The 20,845-nt window shown below is 44.4% G+C and overlaps 3 protein-coding genes across 3 annotated transcripts; 1 reads left to right on the forward strand and 2 right to left on the reverse strand.

Moving 5' to 3' along the window:
- The first annotated feature begins 296 nt into the window (after window positions 1–296).
- Polr2M (RNA polymerase II subunit M) lies at window positions 297–1,701 on the forward strand. The gene is made up of 3 exons (XM_017075682.4): window positions 297–504; window positions 563–1,283; window positions 1,341–1,701. Exons 1-3 carry the CDS (start codon window positions 359–361, stop codon window positions 1,587–1,589), a joined length of 1,116 nt encoding a protein of 371 aa, XP_016931171.4. The 5' UTR covers window positions 297–358; the 3' UTR covers window positions 1,590–1,701.
- On the reverse strand, window positions 1,633–18,071 carry unc79 (UNC-79 domain-containing protein). Its single transcript, XM_065865579.2, has 27 exons — window positions 17,990–18,071; window positions 17,688–17,796; window positions 17,506–17,625; window positions 17,220–17,381; window positions 16,993–17,163; window positions 16,652–16,927; window positions 15,688–16,386; window positions 14,898–15,560; window positions 14,562–14,833; window positions 14,397–14,498; window positions 14,198–14,342; window positions 13,339–13,395; window positions 12,508–12,587; window positions 12,022–12,084; window positions 10,472–10,795; window positions 9,779–9,927; window positions 8,989–9,722; window positions 7,701–8,486; window positions 6,176–6,443; window positions 5,473–6,118; window positions 5,333–5,407; window positions 4,056–5,273; window positions 3,818–3,996; window positions 3,608–3,762; window positions 2,825–3,543; window positions 2,596–2,774; window positions 1,633–2,538 (listed from the first exon to the last, which is right to left on the reverse strand). Exons 2-27 carry the CDS (start codon window positions 17,740–17,742, stop codon window positions 1,719–1,721), a joined length of 9,117 nt encoding a protein of 3,038 aa, XP_065721651.2. The 5' UTR covers window positions 17,743–17,796; window positions 17,990–18,071; the 3' UTR covers window positions 1,633–1,718.
- A 1,010-nt stretch (window positions 18,072–19,081) lies between these two features.
- On the reverse strand, window positions 19,082–20,231 carry LOC108010748 (uncharacterized). The gene is made up of 2 exons (XM_036816807.3): window positions 19,887–20,231; window positions 19,082–19,762 (listed from the first exon to the last, which is right to left on the reverse strand). Exons 1-2 carry the CDS (start codon window positions 20,122–20,124, stop codon window positions 19,314–19,316), a joined length of 687 nt encoding a protein of 228 aa, XP_036672702.3. The 5' UTR covers window positions 20,125–20,231; the 3' UTR covers window positions 19,082–19,313.
- Window positions 20,232–20,845: the final 614 nt, after the last annotated feature.

The following is a 20,845-nucleotide window of genomic DNA, read 5'->3' on the forward strand; positions in this document are numbered from 1 at the left end:
ATTTTCAAGAAACGAATAGAGTTTCTTATATTTTTCAGCACGGAGATTCGAATAAAAGAAACGAATTCCTGTTAAACTTTTAAAAGTAAGTTAATTAAAATATTAGAACCTAATATTTCCTAATATAGATACAATTTAAGAATGACCATAAGTTCAAAATAAAAAGCAAAAGAAATATTAAATTTAAATTACCGCGCGCAAATTTTGATTTCGATAGACCTCATTCGGAGCATGGAGCCCTCGTTAAACATGCAATGTTTAGTATTTTTTGGGATAGAAGGTCACACTGCAGCTCGTGTGGAAACCGATAACCGATATATTTAAGAAACCAAAAACCAAAATAAACGAAATAGCAAAAATGAGCGAAAATGTGATTGCTGCTCCGCTTAGTCGAATCCCGGGCACAAGCCAGTTGAAGGAACAGCACAGCAAGGATCTAAAGACCCTTTCCTACGTGCAGCTACTGGAAATCAAGGACAGACAGTCGCATTTCCTCTCAAACAAGTGAGTTTTGGAGTCAACCTGTGGAGTCCCCTCTGATTTTTGCGATTTCCCGCCTTAGAAAGAGATTGCTGCACTTGCCGGACAAGGGAAAGCGCCTCAAGGAGTCCTACGACAAACTGCTGGATGAGATCAGGCGACGAGATGAAGTGGAGGAGGCGACTCGAATGCTCAGCGGTCTCAACATTGTGGAAAAGGGAAAGATCGCCCTAATCAATCTGGAGTGGAATGGCAGGAGCACGGACGAAGGCGCCCATGTGGATGACATACTGGACAGCGATGACGAGGTGGAGATGGATCCCCTAAAGATCATAGCCCAGGGAACAATGCACGAGAAGAAGGTCAAGGTGATTCCCCCACCGGCGAGTCTCATTACAGCCGAGGATCTGGCGGAGATTGAGGACTTCAAGAAGCCAGCCGACTCTCCAGATTCCGCTTTGGCGGGACACAGTGACACCAGTTCCCTGCCGGCCGAGATTATAGAGATAGACGCCAGTCAAGTGGCCGCCAAGCTTAGCAAGGAGCTGCCTCCCGATCAGCATGCTCTCTATCTCATTGATAAGACGGAAACCAGTGTGAATACTCCTTCCAGGGAAAAGTTTATGCCATTCCGCACTACCAGGTCCAATGTCCACGACCCCGACAAGGAGCGTGTGCGCAAGAAAGGCAAGCACTGGGAGATAACAGCAGCCACTCCGCCACTTATCCAGCACAAAGAGGTGCAACTAGTGCCGCTGGCCGAGTCCGCCACCCTGCAAATGGATTACATGCAAAGAGTTAAGGTAGTATCCATATTCATTTCCCACAAAAAATCGATTCTTAAACCAGTTAAATTACAGGAGGTGCGCATTCAGCAGGCTGAACAGCGACTGGCCAGGCAAAAGGAGTCCAGGATGGCAGCAGGACTGAGCCTGCCCGAGGAATCCATTCTGAAAACCAAGGCAGCCTTCCTTAACTACCGAGATCCCAAAGCCAGCTTTTTAATCGAAGGCAGACAAAAAGCCAGCGAGGCGAATGAAGTGCACGATCCCACAATTCAAGATAAAGGAACAGCCACCAGTGGAATTCACTACACTGTTTTTGAGTAACTATTTAGTAGAGCATGCGATACAATCCCATTCCTGCTAATCGTTTTCCAAGAAACATTGTGAACTATTTATTCGCGTAGGCAACAATTACTAAATAAGACTGCATATATAACCCACTGTGTGTGATATTTAGATTGAGTAGAACTGGGTGGCCGTGGAGGCCTGTAATTCGATTTGACCCATCTTAAACTGCAAACGCTGCAGCCACTTGAGCAGAGCCTCAGACTTGTAGGCCTGCTGCTCCTCGTAGTCCGGTGCATAGTCTCTCACATTCTGCAATCGTACATGCAAAGTGTCCGAGAGTTGCGTCTGTGAGGAGAGAACTGGACTCCACATGGGTAGGAGCTTGCCCAGCACCGTGGAATTGGTGTCCTTCAGCGCCTCCAGCAGACTAAGGAAGTGCAGGTTGACCATCTCGGACAGCTTGGAGTTGGCGCTCTGCGTCTGAAAGTCCAAGGGGGTCTGCGGCTGATCCTTGTTGACTGCCGGCTTGGCGTGGGACACTAATTGCAAGATGCAGGGCGTCACCTTTGCCCAGAACTCAAAGAGCACGCCCAACGTGCTGCCCTCCGCATTGCTGTTGGTATTGTGGGCCATCTGCTCCAGGTAGACCGTCCACAGCTGGCAGAGGGTGAAGGCGTGGAACAGCGAGGACATGTGTAGCACAGAGGTCTTGGACTGTTCCGCAAAGCCAGCAAAGATCACCTGTATGTGATCGGCAATGTGGCAGGAGGCTTCCTGTGGCACCGGTTGCGAGTATGTTATTCCCTGATGCTGGTAGTGGACACTGGCCGTGGGACCCGTTCCCTGTCCAGACTGCGGCGGCAGGGGCGTTGGAATGCTGTGGGTCTCCTGGCGGCGCTGCATCAGAGCCATATGGGTAAGGGAGCCGAGAAGCAACCAGGACAGCAGGCGCATGTGGCCCACACACTCGGTGAATTCCTTGGGTCTACGGATGTTTATTTTAGTAATTTGTAGGAGGAGGTGATCCTCATTATGGACTTACCCTTGCTGAAGGGAGGACGGAGCATTGTTTAACCAGGGGAGATAGCGGGAAACAGCTTTGTTGTCCCTGGAATTGCCACGCGACATCTCGAGGGCCAGGTATTGTGCCACTGCTCCTTTGAGGACTCCGCCCAAGGTGTCTTCGCCTAGGCCATTGCTCGTCTGACCATTCTTGATGTTCTAAAGAAAAATACTTAATGGATACCCATAAGATATTAAAGGTTACCCACCTTGATCTTGCTGAGCGTGTGGAAATCGGCCAAAAAGTCTATGACATCGTTGATGTACTGCCTCAAGCAATCCGCGGAGTTGGTGGTCATAATGGGAGCTGCATCGGGCAAGCCAGGAGCAGATCCTGGAGGCAGAGTTCCGCCAGCATCGAGCAGCACAAATCCAATGATGGTGAGTAGATTGTGGTCCGGAATATTCGTTTTGAACTTGAGCGCCTGGACAAACTCAAAGATCATCTGACGGCACAGGAGGTTCTTGTCCCGATCCTTGCTGAATGACCTAATATTCAGAGTGCACAGCTCGTAGAGCGTTTGGTACTCCAGATTGGTGTGCTGAACGCAATAGGCCATGATCTTGGAGTACGGATCAAGCAGTGTCTTTGGCACACAGTTAAGTCTCAAGGTGGCCGCTATGATGTCCAGCATGTATTCCGCATTGGTCAGACTGGGCATAATAACGATCACCTGGCGCAGGAGCGACTCCATGGCCTGCATCGCCTGTGACCAGACGGCCAAACCCACTCCCGCCTCCGCCGGAACGCACTGGAGATTCAAGTACTCGGCCATGTTGCGGAAGATCACGGGCAGCTGTTCGATGGGCAGTGCCTTCTTGGAAGTCAGCGAGTCGCAGACCATGTAGATGGGACTGGTGGCATTCAGATCTTGGAAATCTTGCAGTGCCTTGGCAATGCTGCGGAAATGGTTGTGACGGATTTTCACTGAAGGGAGAATATGGGATAAGTAAGAATCATCCATTTATCTCACAATATACTCTTTACTAACTTTTCATTTGGGTCTGGAACACCTGCAGAAAGATTCCATTGGGGGCTAACTGATGAAGAACGCAGCGGAAGAATTGTAGGGCCACCGCTTGAGCACTGCTGGCCAAAGGTGGACCATTTTCACCCTGCCAAGCATGGGTGCTGCTTAAACAGATGCTGAAATAAGGACAAATTTAGTCTGGAGAATATCCTTGTCAATAAACCCACATACCGGGAAGTCATGGTAAGGATCTCGGGTAGGAATGGAGCTGCCATGGCGGGCTCACGATGGATAAAGGTTCCTAGGATCACTATGAATATGCCAATCTCCTCATCCGTGTACTCCTCAATGTGGGCACCGCAGTCGGAGCAGCGTTCCACAACGGTATAGTCTCCCACACGACGGGAACTCTAGAGTTTTAAGAGATTATAAGTAATACCTTATCCGTACATGGACTTTAAGCACCTACCCCACGTGGAGCATGAGCAGTTGAATGTATTCCATGGCCATTGGAGGCCTCTGCCGCAATTTCATCCTCATCATCGGGTTCCGGATCCACCGGTTGGAAGGGAGGTGGAGGCCAGGAGCCGGCGAACCGAGATCGTATATCCGGAATGGCATTGCTGTCCACATTGAAGGGAGCCAGTTTCTGGCGAGGACGCTTGATGCTGTTGCTGGTTGTCAGACCGCCGCCGCAAGAGGCTTCTGCATTTTGCTTCAGCTCCTGCTGCACATTCTTGAGGATGGAGCTGTGCAGATCCATCGAGGGCTGCGATGGAAGCTGGGCATTTGGATTTGGGGGCGATTCCAATGCCACCTGCTTAATGAGGCGACGAGGGGAGTTTGTCCTGCTACTAGGTGTGATATCGTCCTTGGTGCTCTCCGACACATCCAGGCTGTCCTGCTTAAGGTGACTGATGTCGGGCAGATTGAGACCATCTCTCACCCGCTCCACCAGTGTGGCCACCGAGTCCTGGGTGCCAATGGGTAGCAGACGCTCCGGGGTTGGAATCTCCAGAGCGGCAATGCTCTTGGGTGGTGGAAGGCTCTGCATACCCTCATCCACCTCGTCCCTGGGATTCGGCATTACACTCATCTTGGACAGCGGCGACTCCGGCGAGCCATAGTTCTTATCTGTGCGCCGAAGCGACTTCGTTTGGGATTTCTTTTGCCTCGAATCATCCGCCGAGGAGCTGGAGTTTCCAGCACTGCACTCCACAATCATCTTGTGACGTCCAATGGGCTTACTGGCAGCCCCTGAGGAGGATGCCTGGATAGCAGCAGGTGCACTTCCTCCACTGCCATTTCCGTTGGTTGATCGACTGCCGCTGCCGCTGCTGGATCCAGCTTTCCTGTCCGCTGTGGGCAGATCCTGCAGTGCGCCCAGTGCCTTCAGGTGATTCGTTGCTATAGCAGCGAACATCTTCGAGGTGGAGGCGGCTGCATTCTCCAGCGACTTGTTGCGCACCGTCACTGCCCGGTGGACATCCACTGGTGGACTCACAATAGCCGTCTCGGTGGTTTCCGCACCCACCAAAGGGGTAACGATCATTCGGACGCCCTCCTGCACGCTATGCCTAGTGTGGGTGGTCACCAGAGTCTCACTGGTGGTGGTGGCCTTGATTTTGGTGGTGTACGTATCGCCAACTTTGGTCGTGATCATCGACTTGTGGGATTTGGTGGATTTCTAATAGGGAGTTATCATATTATTTGTATATAAAAATCGATTAAATGATGTGGTTTTACCTCTTCTGTGTATTCTAGGGTTCGACGATTGCGTGGCATGACGTCCTCAAAATGTATGGTATCATCAAAGGATCCCTAAAACAGATTAGTTTTAAAGATTTCAATAATATAATATTAATTATTATAGTTATAAAACCCACTGGTGCACTGCTGCCATGTAAAGTGCTATCTGAGAGATCACTCTCCGGAATGGCCACCAGTTCCGACTCCGTCTCATCCGCATCCAGGCTGGAATCGTTGTACTTCCGGAAGGCATGCTGCAACTTCGGGGTAAAAGCCACATTTTGACCCTTGCTCTTGGAGGCGGCACTGGTTCCCTCCGAGGGAAACATTGGACTGGCCGGCGGACTGGCCTCTTTGTCGTCAGGATCGGTTCCAAGCGATGGCTGACTGACATCGCGGGATCGAGCGGCGCCACCCACTCCCTGGATGTCCAGGATGGTGGTGGTCGGAATGCGTCGGCATTGATGGAAGTGGCCGCGCAGACTGTTCATGATCAAGCGGATCCCTGCGATGACATAGCCACTGAGAGGTGGCTGGGTATACGAGTACTTGTAGAGCACCACCAACAGGGTGAAGAGCCAGTTGCGCCGAGGATACTGCTCCAGATGCCACAGGGAATAGTTGAAGACTATGTTCTGGTAGGATTCTCCAGAGGTGCTTGTAGGATTTGGAGCATAAAGAATAATCTGCATAACGGAGGGCAGAATGAGGCCACCTATTAAATGATTCTGATCCAAAACCTGTGGAAGGTTAGCCAAAAAAGCATTGAACACGGCCGACACCCTAGGGAAAATATTTAAGATTAAGTACCGATACGATATCAATTGCTTCTGAAATTACCTAAGAGATTCTGGAGTTGTGTGGAAGGTCTTATCGATCTGGTTGTGACCTAGGAGCAGGAAAAGGTGCTTCAGCACAATATTCTGCGTCTTGGTCATCGGTTTCTCCTCAGATGGATATGCCTGATCCGTGCGGGACATAAACTGCATTAGCATAAATACCAGGAGGTGAATTGTCTCCCTGTCTGACTCCTCAAGTTCCGTGATCCTCGAGAGCAGCCCAATGAGGTTATCATCGTTCAGGCCTCCCAATGAATGGATGTGACCATCTATATAGAATTCAAAGAACACAAAATTTGTAATATTTGGAAGACGCGTACAAATATACATCTGCTTGGAGGGAACAAGGGAAAAACACCAATATCTTTTTTTGTTTTTTTTTTGGGTCACAGCCACATGCCAATTTCACAATTAGATTGATTTTCGTTTATGTAGAATTAAAATTTTGTATGTTTCTTGTATAATATACAGAAATGTCTCTGTTGAGTAAAAGCCAATTAGAATTCAATTTAAATTTGTCGAGGGTTATACACAAAGAGAGAAATAGAGACAGTTGGAGGTAGAAGAATTGAGTTTTCTTTTGTAGAGTGGTCCGCGATAGAAATGTTGAGCATACATACCAGTTTGAAGGGGGAACACACTTAAACGAAATTTTTATGGATAGCAGAGTTACACACACATAACTAGATAAGTCAGCTGAATAATACAGATACAGTATCTATATATAAAGAACAACAAAATGCAGATAGATCGATGGAGTTAATGGTTAATGGGGATGCTGGAGATGTGTTTTTATAGCATGCTTTTATGATGAAGATGGTAGGGTGTGTATATCCAAACATCTATGTGCCTAACGTCATGCATTTTTAGTCCTTCGAAATTATATATCTCAATCTTGAAAAGTTTGCAATTGTTAGTTCTTACAAAATGTTAAAAAAAATCCGAAAATATAACTGCTAATAACTAATCTACTTATTAAATTTTCTTAAAAGTCATATAAAAAAAAAGTTTATCGAATTCCACTTTAGTGCCAATTAAAAAATTATTTGTTCTATATCTGAAAGCAAATCTTTCTCCGGTCTTGGTTGTTCTGAATGATAATGTGAATGGTGTTTACACACTGACCAAGCCAAAGCAACACCGAAAATTGGATACGCCACTCACGAGGCTGGGTTTACTAAGTAATATGTAAATAAAAAATGTTCAAGCGGTTTAAAAAGTTACTATCAAATTTTTGGAAAAGGTTAACCCAGTCGGTAGAACCCGAAATCTAAGTGATATGAATGAAAATAAACTCCTATCTATCGCCAATCATTTCAGTAATATTAAATGTCTACATGTTAAGTATTTCCCTGTATTATTTAAACTATTTAAAAAAATATTATTAAATGAAATAATCCCATTTGTAATCAATTCCTCGTGAGTGGTGTAGGCATTTTGCTAGAACACCGATCATCAGACGCCACCGAGGGGAGGGGAACCACAGAACGAACTGACACAGAGGACACACATGCTCTAGCACCTACCTGGGTTCGCCGCGCTGCCGGTGGCCGCCGCACCCGAGACCTGGGGATGCGGATGGGGTGCGGCATCGCAGGTGCAGTGCAGGGGGAAGGCCAGAGTCGAGGGGCTGGGACTGGGGGCCGGCACGATGGCCGGCTGCGGGGGCAGCAGATTGGGTGCCGACGGATGCTTTTGGAAGTGGGAGTGGAAGGAGTGATGGGGATTCGGGGCATTCCCCGTGCTGCCTCCGGCTGCTCCCGATCCCGATCCAACTGCCGCTGCTTCCTGGGCTGAATGGCCCAGTGATCCGCCGGCTGATCCACTCGCTGCGGCGGCATCGGCGGCTGCCTGGGAGCGGAGAAGTGTTTCCGCCTCCTGCAGCGTGGGCATCGGACTGTGGTGACTGGGGGGCACACAGTGCACCAGGTACTGGTGGCTCTGGCTGTGCGTCGAGACTAGACCCGCCGAGGTGGAGGCGGTGTTGGCTACGTGTGCACTACTACCGGCATGATGATGCGGATGATGGTGTGGATGTGGATGGGGGTGAGGGTACGGATGGTGGGCGGCGTGTGGGTGGTGGTGGTGGGTGTGATAGGGAAAGGCCGTGTGCGCTGGCTGGTGGACGGGACAAGGCGGCGGCTTGGGTCGCGAGGAGCCCGCTGCCGCTGATGCTGGATTCACCGACTGGCTGCTGCCAGAAGCCCCCCCACTACTACTGCCCAGGAACTGACCCAGTCCGAAGCGCGAGGTCTTCCGCTTGAGAATTGGCGCCGAGACCTGCCGGCTGTAGATCTTCTCCTTCTCGGGAACTGCAAAAAAAGGTATGGTGGAATAGATGGTGTTAGAGGGATCCTGAAAAAACTGAACTTCTTATTTCCCTATGAATATTTTGTATTTCTAAACTTTTAACTAACATATTTTTATAAAAATCTTTAGATTTTAACAGAAGTATTATCTTTAAATTAAGCTTTTTTAAAATAATCCGTAAATACCGAACAGAATTGCAAGACTACGTATGAGTAATTATTGTCATGGATCTCAAAGTAGCTTTAAAAATAACGCATACAACATGTATGACCATTACGAATAAGTAAAATATATCATTCTAATATTTTTAGCCATGTGAATTTAAAAATATTTTCGAATAAGATTAAAAATATGGAGAAATACAAAAACAATTTTTTCTTGAATCTCCCCACTTAGAATAAAATACATTTTTAATTGAACACAACAGTATGTAAAAATGAAATGAACTTTCAAAAATCTAAAAACAAATATCATAATTAATATTGAAACCCCCAATGAACTCACCAAACTTGCTATCCTGTCGCGGGGCCATGCTGGCAGGAGCGGACATGGTTCGCTTGTAGGGCCACTTGGTGCCGAAGGAGGCGCTCAGCGTTTTGGCCATGCTGCCGCTGGTGTCCGACTGGCTGAGGGCCTCCCGGGCCTTCTGGATCTTGGCCGAGAGGGCCTCGCTGCCATTGTCCGAGTTCCTCAGATCGCGCAGGTACGAGATGTCGCCGCACTTCTCCAGATTTATCTGCGCCTCCACGAAGAGCGTGTCGAAGCGGTTGAGGAAGAAGTCCCAGCCGAGCAACTTGCGGTCGGAGAGGGAGTTGTGCAGCTGGTAGACCGACTGCAGCACCACCGGGCGGTCCACGATGAACAGATCGAACTGCGACTCCAGGCAGAAGAGCAGCGACCGAATTGCCGTGTCATGGATGGTCCCAATGTAGAGTGTCGCCCGCTGCGCCACATACACGTTGATGTCGTCCATGCTGGCGATCAGGTGGCAGAAGGCAGTGGCCAGCGCCGTCTGCAGGCCCACCTCGGAGCGCAGGGGAGTGGAGTCCATGAAGCGGGTAATCACGGTAACTCGCTCCACTGCCGTGAACCGAACGCGCCAGTCCGTGTCGTGGAAAGCCTCCTGCACCACGCGCCAAAAGACATCCGATCCCAGTGGCAGCGTGATGCAGTGCAGCAGCAGCGGCACGCCCACTTGGCAGATGTGAGAGTGCTCCGCGTTGCATAGCTCCCACAGGCTGGAAAGGGGGTGATTCAGTGGCTTACTTAAGGGAGTGTCTTTCCAGATTCTTACTTCTTGATTAGTAGGTTCTCCTGACACCAGATGAAGAAGCCCCGCTGCTCCCTCGCCGCCTTGGCCAGGGCATCGCCATGCAGAGCCATCGTGTTGAGGCACTGGAGGACATAGTAGAGAATCTCCGGCTTCTTGATGGTGGGTATTTCCTTTGGGAGAAAAACACGGTATTGTAAATAACAGTAGTTAAGAATAACTAGGAATAGAAAATTAAAAACTTGTTTTTAAGAGTTATTTAAAGTCCTTAAGATATAAAGAAATAATGATAATAATAATTATAATATAAATAGTGATGATAATTGAAACCGCAATGAAAAGTTTATAATTTGAGCGACTACTTTCGTCTTGATTTCAAGAAAGATTCTTCTCGAATATGTAAGAAGAAATTCAGACTCACGAGACTGCTTTAGCTAGGAAATTCAACTTGCTTTTAAAAGCTTTTCTTCTCGAATATGTAAGAAAACGATTTACCAAATGCAGACTCTCGAGACTGTTTTAAAGAGATAGTTCGCCTTGATTTCAAGGACGTTTCTTCTAGAATATGTAAAAAGATGAATTCTGAAGTGAAGAACATCGAGACTGCTTTAGAGAGGAAATTCGTCTTGATTTCAAGAACGTTTATTCTCGAATATGTAAGAAGATAACCTCTGAATTCGTCTTGATATCAATAATTTGTTTTCTTTCTCCTCCTACCGTTAGCAGCTGATGGATGTACTGAAGTGGCTGGGGCAGTGTGTCCAGGGTGAACTTGAACTTGCCCACGGAGGTGTGCCAGAAGTCGTCGCTGTCCTCCTCCTCCTCGTCCTCCTCGGATCCACTGCCGTTCTCCCCGCCGCCACAGGCCGCTCCGCCATTGGCACCGTTCTCACCCATGACCGAGGCCTTGGTCACGCTGACATTGGCGCTGCCCACGTCCGCATCGGAAAGGGTTATAGAGCGGGCTATGGCCCGGTCTGTGGGCAGGATGGAGGCCAGGTCGAGCTGCTCTGAAACTGTTTCTACCGTCGCCGTCATGATCTGCATGAGACAAGGGGTGCGGTATTAGCGGGAAGGATAATGCCAATGATTTGCGACAGGTTTACATCGTATATACACGTGGGTTTACAGTGTGTGTACGGTATGTTACATTCCTTGGACAACACATGTAGACAAATGCAATGTTCGGGGAGCTTTGACATTTCTTTTACACTCACATGTCCATCTTAAGATTCGTTTGAGTAACAAAGTAATTTACATCAAAAACGTTACAAAACACACGTAAAATTGAATAAATGTGTTACATTTTCGGTGCATTGCTGTGATTATGTTTATATTAATATTAATTTATATTTTTTTTATTTCTTTGGTGGGGTGGGTCAATTAACTGTGACAGTGCTGTACATTAAACATGCTCTTTAACAATGATCCATAAATAAACAATAAATTATTTGTTATCTGAATAAAATTAGCATGGAACGCAATATTTACATGTTAAATAAGATATGTAAAATCGAGATTGATTTAAATAAAATGTACATTTATAAAACTCGTTTTTTCGATTTTGTTTTCGATTTACGATAATTTGTAATTTATTTTCACACACATACAAGATACTTTGAGACACAGTAGTTGAATAAAATAATTAAAGAAACTAGTAACGAAAAAGAATTAAAAATTATCTATTATTCGAATAGAAATGCTATTGAAATAGTAAGTTAAAAAGCTTATCTTTGTGTACTTTCTCTAAAAGAAAATACTTTTCCAGATGTCATGAACAATGTCTGTCAGCCTAGTCTTTAAATATTAGCTATTAACGTGTAAATTAAAAAAAGAACAAAAAATATTTCTTTCTAATTTAAGAAACAATTGTTTCATAGCTACAGCCTTTTCGTCATCTATAACGTCTCTAGGGCTAACTATGAAAAACATCTCTATAGTGCTTGTAAATGTCTTCTAGGACTGCAGTAATTATAAATAAATTCCGAATAAAAATGTTTAGATATTGAAATTAAAGAAAAAACATAATCAATATCAGGAAAAACACTCTGTACATTTATTTACACTTAATACGAAGAGAACAATTTGTTGACTGGACATAAAAAACTATAGATATTGAAAAACGAATTGTACAATATCGAATCGTAGGAGGGTTTCATAATTGGGCAAATGATAGAACTTAAGTTTAAAACAAAGTTGTATAGCTTTGGTTGGTTGAATAGTTTGTCTTTTGTTTGGTATTTCTTTTTTAAGAATGCACAAAGTACCTCGTCTGTGGCGTGAACTTTTCTCAATTCATTACTATCAACTGAATGCCCATTTTCGTTATTCTATAAAGAATATATGAAGAAATGAAAACGTTTGTATAATCGTTGGACAAATATCAATTTTCAATTTTTTTAAATTATAATATTGAATTTGAATTTGTGTTAAGGAAAGCAAAAGGAAACGAAATAGATTATGTGTCGATTAAATGAAACAACTCGAATGCTCACTTCAACTTAGTATTGATTTGTTGCTGTAATTAATTTGAATATTTATAGCAAATATATAAAATATATATGTTTATATGGGGTGTTTCAATATACCTACAGTCAACGCATAATATTTTGAGATATATTTCTTTTTTTTTATTCTTATTATTTTTTGTAGTGTGTAAAGAACTTTAAAATTCGAGTATGGTCGTCAATAAAGAGTGACAACAAAAGAACATAATGTGTATGGGTGGTATTACTTATGATCGAAATACATACGGAACAGACGTGGGGCATATGGACGAGGACTCCGCCCACGGAGTGCGGTTCTGGTTGGGGAACAGCCACCGGTACAGGACCTTTTTAAAGAGAATTATACAAGGGGATTAATATCAGATCTGGACAAGTCGAAAGGCGAGTCCAGCTAAAAATGAAGTTGGCTTAGTGGTCAACATACAACTGATTGGCATTCACAAATCAATCATGCATACATATAGAAATCCTATAAGTGTCATAAGGAAAGGTGGAAAATTTAAACTTCACTGAAAAGTATCTCATGCAGGTTTTTAAACAAGTGGTTTACATTACTGCCAATCGGGTACTACGCGAGGATACTCCGGTTTGTAAAGTTTGAAGTTCTATAGAAAGAATGAACTGCCTATCGAAAAATCAAAGATTGTAATAAATGTGTGTGTTGTCTGGTGCTTGTGGTGTTGACTAAAAATCGCAGTTCGGTGTATTTAAGGGAAGGTCTATAACCGAACCGAAAGAAATCGATCTATGGCAAAACGGAACTGAACTCACTAGGGGAGGTCAATCTACAGAGGTCACTAGATATAAAAGCTTGGTTATGCTAAATCATATACTCTAGTAAACGCTAAACAGAGATAGAGAGTTGTGTGTGGAGTGTGATTGTGGAGACAAAGATTGTTAGAGTGATCGAGCGAAACTATTGTTGTCTTTTTCTGTTGTTCGTATCGTGTGGTTTTGGTTTTTTGAGTTGGGTAACGAAATGTTTTAACAAATGCTTTATAATGTAATGTAAATTTGTAATTTGTAGTTTTTTGTTTTTTTTTTTAACGAATGAAAAATTTTCTTGTGGTGCATCACCTGCCATTATAATAATTTTTCCATCGTCTGAAAAGAATTGATCTAGCTTAAAGATATCTGATAATGATTGATAGATTTCAAATTGAGTTTGGTATTAGTTTTGCAGTATTTCATGAGTTGATATTAGTTTGTAGATTTTTTGGGCATAGACGAGAAGTTTTTCGAGTGTGAGAGAGAGAGACGCGCGAAATAGGGTGCGATCGAGCGAGAGAGAGAGACAGCGTTAGTTATGTTATTTTTGTACAGGCAGACGCGCAGTAGAATATGTTAGAGATAGAGAGAGAGAAACAGATATACATATTTATGTAGAGAGAGATAGCAAGATAGACAAATAGTTATGGTTTAAAAAGATAAGTACAGGTGAGATCGGGATGACGGTATGTTTTTCACGAATGATCGTTTAGATGGTTGTTAATTCATACATCTGAGATTGTTTGATTTAGTCTGGGGGATTGTTTAGTTGGGTCAAGTAGGTAATTTACAAGGCATAGCAGTGCAGGTTTCTAGTTGTAGGTAGGTTGTAACAAAGTTCGGTTTGCGCTTTAACGTGGGTTGTTAGGCTAAAGTAGGTTGTTTATAGGGACGCTCGACGGGCGAGTCGCCATTCCATACCATTCGCCCGCAAATTTTTTATATATATTTTATATAGTCCAGGCTCAAGTACTGTCTACAATTAGCTACATTTTGGTGACGTTTCACTGCTTTACTGTTACGGTGGTTAGTTTATTTATAAGTGGGTGGGTTGTTTTTAGGGAAGAAACTTGGGGGCAGGGGTCTTTATAGACAGTTTATGTTACAACCAGGGTTCGTTAAGGGGTCTTGAAATAAAATAAGATGGGTTGGAAAGTCTGGGGCGTACCTGCAAATCCTCCTAGGGGTCCCAAGGGAATTGGCAAGGGAGCCATGGAAAGGGAGACATCTCGATCACGGGTCTTTTCCTTGTCAGATTCGGGTGGAGATTTGCGAGAGGACTTTTCCTCTTCGATGATGTCCTCGATGGGAATCTGGAAGTAAGTTCAATAAGAAAGGAAGAGCTGGATGTTAAGAAAGAGACCTACATCTGGTGGCCGAACTGGATTCAGGGGGGCCATGAACTGTACCAACTTAGTGGCGAGCTGATGCCACATGATGGAAGCCTCGCAATAGGCACATTCTGCCACCTGATAAGGGAGTATTTTAAGAAATATAAAATTGAAAAATACCAATAATAATATATAGTAAACCTTTAAGGCGCAGACATGACTGCTGAGACCCACTCGAGCAGCGGTGACCATGCACTTGATCAACCTGGAGACATTCTCACAAACGCTCGTGTGGATGCCCATGTGCTGCTCCACATCCTGAAGTTCCATTTGCTTTAGAAGAATATCCAGCATGAGGATGCAGCAGGTTAGATTGTGCTCGGCATCAGTGGAGAACTCCGTGTGACGATTGGTGGGGGCCTCATCATCCGAGATGGCAGATGTATTGCCCGAGTCATCCTCTACAACGGGAGCTATGGGATAATTAAATAATTAAATTAGTTTTATAATTTTAAAAGGCCACTAGAAAATATTCACAAATGGAGCTGCGCCTGGGTGGATTGGCCATGTCTGCCTTGGTTTCCTTGCTCTCTTTGCAAGGGGTCTTGGGAGCCTTGGCCAGGGATTGGGCTTGGGCATCCTTCTCGCGCATCAATTCATGTTGGATGCCATACTTCATAATGCGAACTCCATCGCCAAACATGGCGAATAACTGGACCAGTGGGATGAGGATCTCCAGCTTGGTGAGGATCTGCAGCCAGTGGAGAGCCTGCTGTTGCACTTTAGCAGTTGTCTTCTCAAACCGAATGGCCACAAAGTTATACATGGTCTTGGCATCAAAGCCTAGGGGGGACATCTCCGGATCGAGGATCTTGCTGAGCACAATCTTCAGCTCGTTGAGCTCTTTTTCGGCCACATCATTGGTGATGGCCTCCATCCAGTGGGGCATTACATAGTCCCATATCTCTGAGGTGATCACCTCGTATGGCACCAGGCAAATGAGCCGCTGAAGACCCTCCTTCAGGTGACTGGTCCGCGATGCCAAGGTCTCCCAGTGGCCACCAACGCGGGCATACTCTGGGGGATGGGGCAACAGGCAGGAGATGAAGACGTTGTAATGGATACTGCAGATTTCCTTCAGCCAGTTGCACACATGATCCACCTTTAGCTTCTCAATGGTGCTCTCCACTTGTCCGGCAGCTAAAGATACAAATAATTAGCTTTTAATAACACAGAAATCTCAACTGTCGAATTTCTAAAGAATTCGCGTTTTTATATTTTTAATAGTTCCTGTATAATTTTAAATGATTAGCACTACAAAATTTACCATCATAGGAATAGGCAGTGACATGGAACCAGTGGAAAAGCATGCTCAGGATCCTGCCCAGAACTTCCACTGGTGTATCTGCCGTGGGAGTGCAGCGCCCCACCAGCAACCAGATGCCATATCGTCCCAGTCTCTGGCGCTCCTCCAGAGAAATATTATCGGCTGTCAGCGGAGAGCCGTTCTTCTTGGAGTCGGACATCGCAGAATCTTTGCCGGGTTCAAAGTTTATGGGCTTGGCCTCCCGCAGCAGGCTCACCACCGACTCGACCATGTGCATCTGCATCTCGGGATCCATCTGCCAGGCGGGCTGCAGGCTGCGGTGGACCACGTGGTCGCCTCCTCGCCGGGAATTGTGCCTGTTGCTGTGGCACTGGCTGCAGTAGCGGATCGGGTGGTTGCCATTGAAGCTGGCGCACTCCGTGGAGAAGCAGATGGAGAAGGCCGACTTCTCGTTGGAGCGGCAATTCTTGTTCTCGCAGACCATGGATACTTGCTGCATGGGGTGCAGGATGTCGCCGAACTCCAGGCTCCCGTGTTCCCGGTGAATCTCGTTGGCGCACTCGATGCACAGATAGAGGGGTGGAGGACAATCTGGGGCATAGGCAATGCTGATGCTGTGGTCATAGCACACCTTGGCCGCCTCCGCATTTCCGGAGTTCGGGCAGTGCTCCCGCTGGCAGGTGAAGGGCACCAGGTCATCTATTATGGGAAAATGTTAAGAACATTGTTGGAAAACAGTACTTATAAAAACTTTGTGTTAATAGACCAATGTATTTATGATGAAATATGATTAAATATAAGTTGAAAAATTTATATTGGCAATAGAGAATAAAGATGAATATAAAATGTATTCTATAACTCGAAGTCTCCATAAGAGATGGTAGTTCGAGCTATATAAGTATGATTGGTTCTATGTCTAGTGTTAAACTTAATGAAGATTTTTGTTTTATAACAAAACACTCACTAGTTAGTTTGGAGAGCAGTACTTTGCGATCAAAGAGATTTGCGTTAAAGGCTGGCCAGTAGTAGAAGAGCAGCTTCGCAGCCGACGTTCTAGAGACAGCAGTCCCATAGGCCACCACGCATAGAATGTCCTTGACCACATTGTGTTTGAGGGTCATCAGGCACTCAAGCAGCTGGCAATGGTGAGCAGGATTGTTGGAATACTGCAGCACCATCATGATGACCGAGGACACAGACTGGCAGGCCTGGCATTCCTGCTCATCGGAGCTGCGACGGGCTAGGATTGGAGAAAATATTATATCACAGAGATTCTTATGAGCCGGGTAAATAAATACTACTTACTTATAGTAAAGGGTAATATATAGTAGCATAGAGCATTAATGATGCACTGGTGCAATGCTGGCGGTAGAACAGATATAGTAGAGCTCACTAAGTAGGGTAGATTATCGATAAGGTCTTTGTCAAGAAAGGGTAGGATACAGCTTAGGCACTGCAAAAGAGCTTTTCCAAAAACTGAAATATAAAAGATTAATATAGGATTAAGATCGGTTGGCCTTAGACCAACTTACCGATTTGTCCGTACTGGATGCAAGGTGCCACATCGATGAGCATAGTAAGAGCGTTGTAAAGGTTGCCATATTCGAGATTGGGATAGGCAGACATGCGAGTGGGATCTTCAAGAGGATCGCGGATAAGCTCGTGCGGCGAGGTACGCACATCTTTAAGGACAGCTACAAGAATATAATTTAGTTACCAAAGATGTTTGATTTTATAAAATACATAATATAATATCAAGTTATGTTTACATATTAAATTTAATCGGTTCTATATAACTATTAAATATTAATAACTTACTTAGTAGAGTTTGAGAAAAGTATTTGATATTGTTAGCAATATCGACGCCAGAGGGCGCGGGCAAGACGTTGTGCAAGAGACGTACGTGGTATTCATGAAGGGCTCTCAGTTTTGCCTGAACTGTAAGCAGAAAAAAAACACTTGAGCACTCGAGAAAGTTGAGACTTCTGGGGACAACTTACAGGCGGCAGCGCGAGTGCCCATATTGATGAGTTGCACCTTAAAGCTGCCAGTCATTATATCAGACAAATCCTTTGCATTGCCGAAGCTGCTGCCGAGGGACTTCGCATTCTGCAATTAAGTGAAATAAATGCATTTAAATAGTATTTAGCACTTCACACCCAGCATTACGTAATACAGCCCCTTGAAAGATGCTAGCATAAGATAAAGAGCCTCAAAACGTACGAAACTTTATAGATAACACAAAACTTTCACACACCACGGTTGCTAAGTGAACTAATAAAAATATTTTTAATAAACTTACCTCGAAATTTGTTAGTTTTTTCAATAGATTTGCAATTTTTTACGGGTTTTACAGCAAGCCACGTCCACGAAGAAAAATCTCTATAACTAAACTGAGTTTATGGTGTGTATCTGTGCAAGAATTCAGCTATCTGTTGGACGCCCTTTGACCCCCTAGATTCTTATTTTGCACTTAATGCTAAGTTAAGGAAAAATTTAATAGCGGTTTTAGGTCAGATCCATCTATAATATGTTTAACTGTTAAATAAACTAGGATTTTTAATATTTTTTGTTATAAATGTGAAGGAATTTGAGTGAATTGGAGCTGTGGGGTGGGTACTTGACCCACTTTTACCACCCACCCTCGCCAGCAGCCCCAGAAAACAGCTGTTCCGAAGTAGGACATGCGCATATCGCGTGTTTATCTCACATTTTCCGCACTTACCGGTCGATTTTCAACAAGTGTTTGTTTTGGTCTAGCCGGTGTAAATATTTACTATTTCTAGCCGGGTCGGGAGTTTGCGCAGATTGTGCTCAATGTTTGTAAATACTTCCCAGCTGTTTATCCTTGATATGCAACTGGTATCTGTTGGAGATTTTCCAACGCTTGGTGTAGAGATTTGTGAAGGCCTCAGATATATACGATCTAAACATACCCTAACTTTTAATTTGTTTATTAAAAAATACAGAAAAATCAATCACAACTATAGAAACGCCTTTTAAGTTAATTACGGCCAGCTAAACCATTTACAAGATACTAAAATGTAAGGTAAAATTGAAATAAACCTTTTGGCACCCCTTTTAAAACCACACCGTCCAACAATTAAATACTCATTACAGATTTTAGTTAGCCAACTTTTTTGGGGGTGTCTCACTTTAAGGCTTCCCTCGAAAGTGAAAACCTCGAAAAATTCTAGGGGTTGTCCAGCACTTTGTCTGGCTTATGCGGCACCTTTTAACCCCAATGTGTGCAACCCAAAACTTTAAACTCGCTCTGGAAATCGAAACTCGAAGTGTAGACATTTTAACAACCGATTTAACTGAACTTTGTGACCCCATTGACGGGTAGAAATTGATGGGTTTGCTGACCAGGGTGATAAATCATCAGAATAAATACGTTTTAACATATATTTCGAGTGTGCTTGTGTTTATTGTAAGTTGGAAATTATAATTTGTGGAATTGTTGCGGAAATGTTTGTGGTCTTTGAATGTAAGCGGAAATATCTTGAATCCTTGAAATGTTTACAGAGTGGACTGGGTAGTGTAGGGGCCGAACACTTTCAGATTTATGAGCAGTGGCCTAGAGAACGGGAGATATGTTAGATCCTTTCTGTATAGTATATATCCTATTTGAATTGATTAACAAAAGTTGGAGCTGGCTGAATGGAGTCCTCAATTTCGGCTTCCGCAATGGACAACTGACCGCCCTCCAATGCGCTGAGTGCCTCCTGTCCAGAAGTCTTGTTGGCCACACTTTTTTTGGCCAACGCAATTTGTGGTTCCTGAGCCGGATCCGAAGTGTTGTCCTCAATTTCGGAATCTTCTAACTTGGGATTCGATTGACAATCGGTTTCAGATTCATGGTTTACCGGCTGCAGTTCGTGCACCTCTTCCGATTCTACGTTCTCCACATTGTTGGACAGTCCGAAACCGGCATTTTGGCGCTGGTTCTTTTGACGATGGAATAGAAGCTTCCAGTAGGATGATATAGATGTCTTTATGGTGGGCTTCACATTTGGCAACGGCTTCTCATGCTGCACGGCGTCGGCTACTGAGCTGGATTGCTCCTGGCCATCTGGCAAGAGAAGTTATTAGTTATTTAATTAGAATTCGAGTTAGCTAGAAGATCTCTTTTTATTGAGAAATATTAATCACATACTTTTTCTTATGTCAAAATATGTTATAGCGACAACCCTTACCTTTGCTTGATCCCTTCAGGCGGGTGAAGAACCGACTTATCGTGTTGGACCTGTTCAGCTCCTTGTGATCCTGGGAGGAGGTCTCGCTAACTTCCTCCACTTGGTCCCGCATCAGCGGCTTCTTGCTGATCTTAAAGAAGCGCTTCAGCGAACTGGATTTGGGCGCGGGGGTCACATCGGAGCCATCAACCGGCAGAATTTCGGGATCGGCGAGTGGCACATCTTGTAGATTGGACATGTTCGTCCACTTTGTCCACCGAAATTTTAGAGTTTTTTTCAGTTAAATGTGGCTCGGTTATTATACGAAATATAAGTTTAATGTGACTGGTGTCGGTTTACGAAGTGCCAGACGCAACTGGCCAGGAAATTCAAAGCCTACTACATTATACTTTTGGTTTGGCTTACAGGTAACTAGATTGTACAAAGAATTTTTCAATTGATTGACTTTTTTGATTGCATTTTTTATGACTGATATAAAAATAATTATTTGTTAAGGCTTAAATATTAAAAATTTTTGCTTATGATTCTGTTTAAAATTATTTAAAAACAAGTTTGGATTGAAAAATGTTGCTAAAGGAATTAGTTGCTTGGTCCGGTTTTCTTCCCCTGTGCTTAATGTATTTTCTTTGGCAATTTGGCGACGCTCGGTAAACATGTGTTAACAACGACATCGAAACAGGTTTCAATTGATACGACTTTGATTTCATTTTCTCCCCGCAATCGAACTGTTTCCTCGGCCAGGACAAAGCCAAACTGGAGCCGGCAGCCCCAGAAAAATGCTGAAATAAAAGCCAAAGGCAATTCATTCAATATGTGCACACAATACCCCTTGTTATGCTGCTGCCCCATTGTTTCAAATGTTCGATGTCCAATGTCCGTTGTCCAGTTACTGCCGCAGTGTTCCGTTCCTGAGTTCGGGCCCACCAGCAAAGTGGTTTCGAAAATCAATTGGAGAACTG

This window comes from Drosophila suzukii, chromosome 3 (genome assembly GCF_043229965.1).
Source record: "Drosophila suzukii chromosome 3, CBGP_Dsuzu_IsoJpt1.0, whole genome shotgun sequence".
NCBI classification, from domain to species: domain Eukaryota; kingdom Metazoa; phylum Arthropoda; class Insecta; order Diptera; family Drosophilidae; genus Drosophila; species Drosophila suzukii.

Coding starts and splice junctions, on each gene's coding strand:
- LOC108010748 (XM_036816807.3), bottom strand. CDS start 20,124: ATGTCCAATCTACAAGATGTGCCACTCGCCGATCCCGAAATTCTGCCG. Junction 19,763..19,886: donor CCTGAAGGGATCAAGCAAAG/GTAAGGGTTGTC, acceptor TTCTCTTGCCAG/ATGGCCAGGAGCAATCCAGC.
- unc79 (XM_065865579.2), bottom strand. CDS start 17,742: ATGACTGGCAGCTTTAAGGTGCAACTCATCAATATGGGCACTCGCGCT. Junction 17,626..17,687: donor GGGCACTCGCGCTGCCGCCT/GTAAGTTGTCCC, acceptor TTCTGCTTACAG/TTCAGGCAAAACTGAGAGCC. Junction 16,928..16,992: donor TATATTACCCTTTACTATAA/GTAAGTAGTATT, acceptor CTCCAATCCTAG/CCCGTCGCAGCTCCGATGAG.
- Polr2M (XM_017075682.4), top strand. CDS start 359: ATGAGCGAAAATGTGATTGCTGCTCCGCTTAGTCGAATCCCGGGCACA. Junction 505..562: donor TCGCATTTCCTCTCAAACAA/GTGAGTTTTGGA, acceptor TTCCCGCCTTAG/AAAGAGATTGCTGCACTTGC. Junction 1,284..1,340: donor ATTACATGCAAAGAGTTAAG/GTAGTATCCATA, acceptor GTTAAATTACAG/GAGGTGCGCATTCAGCAGGC.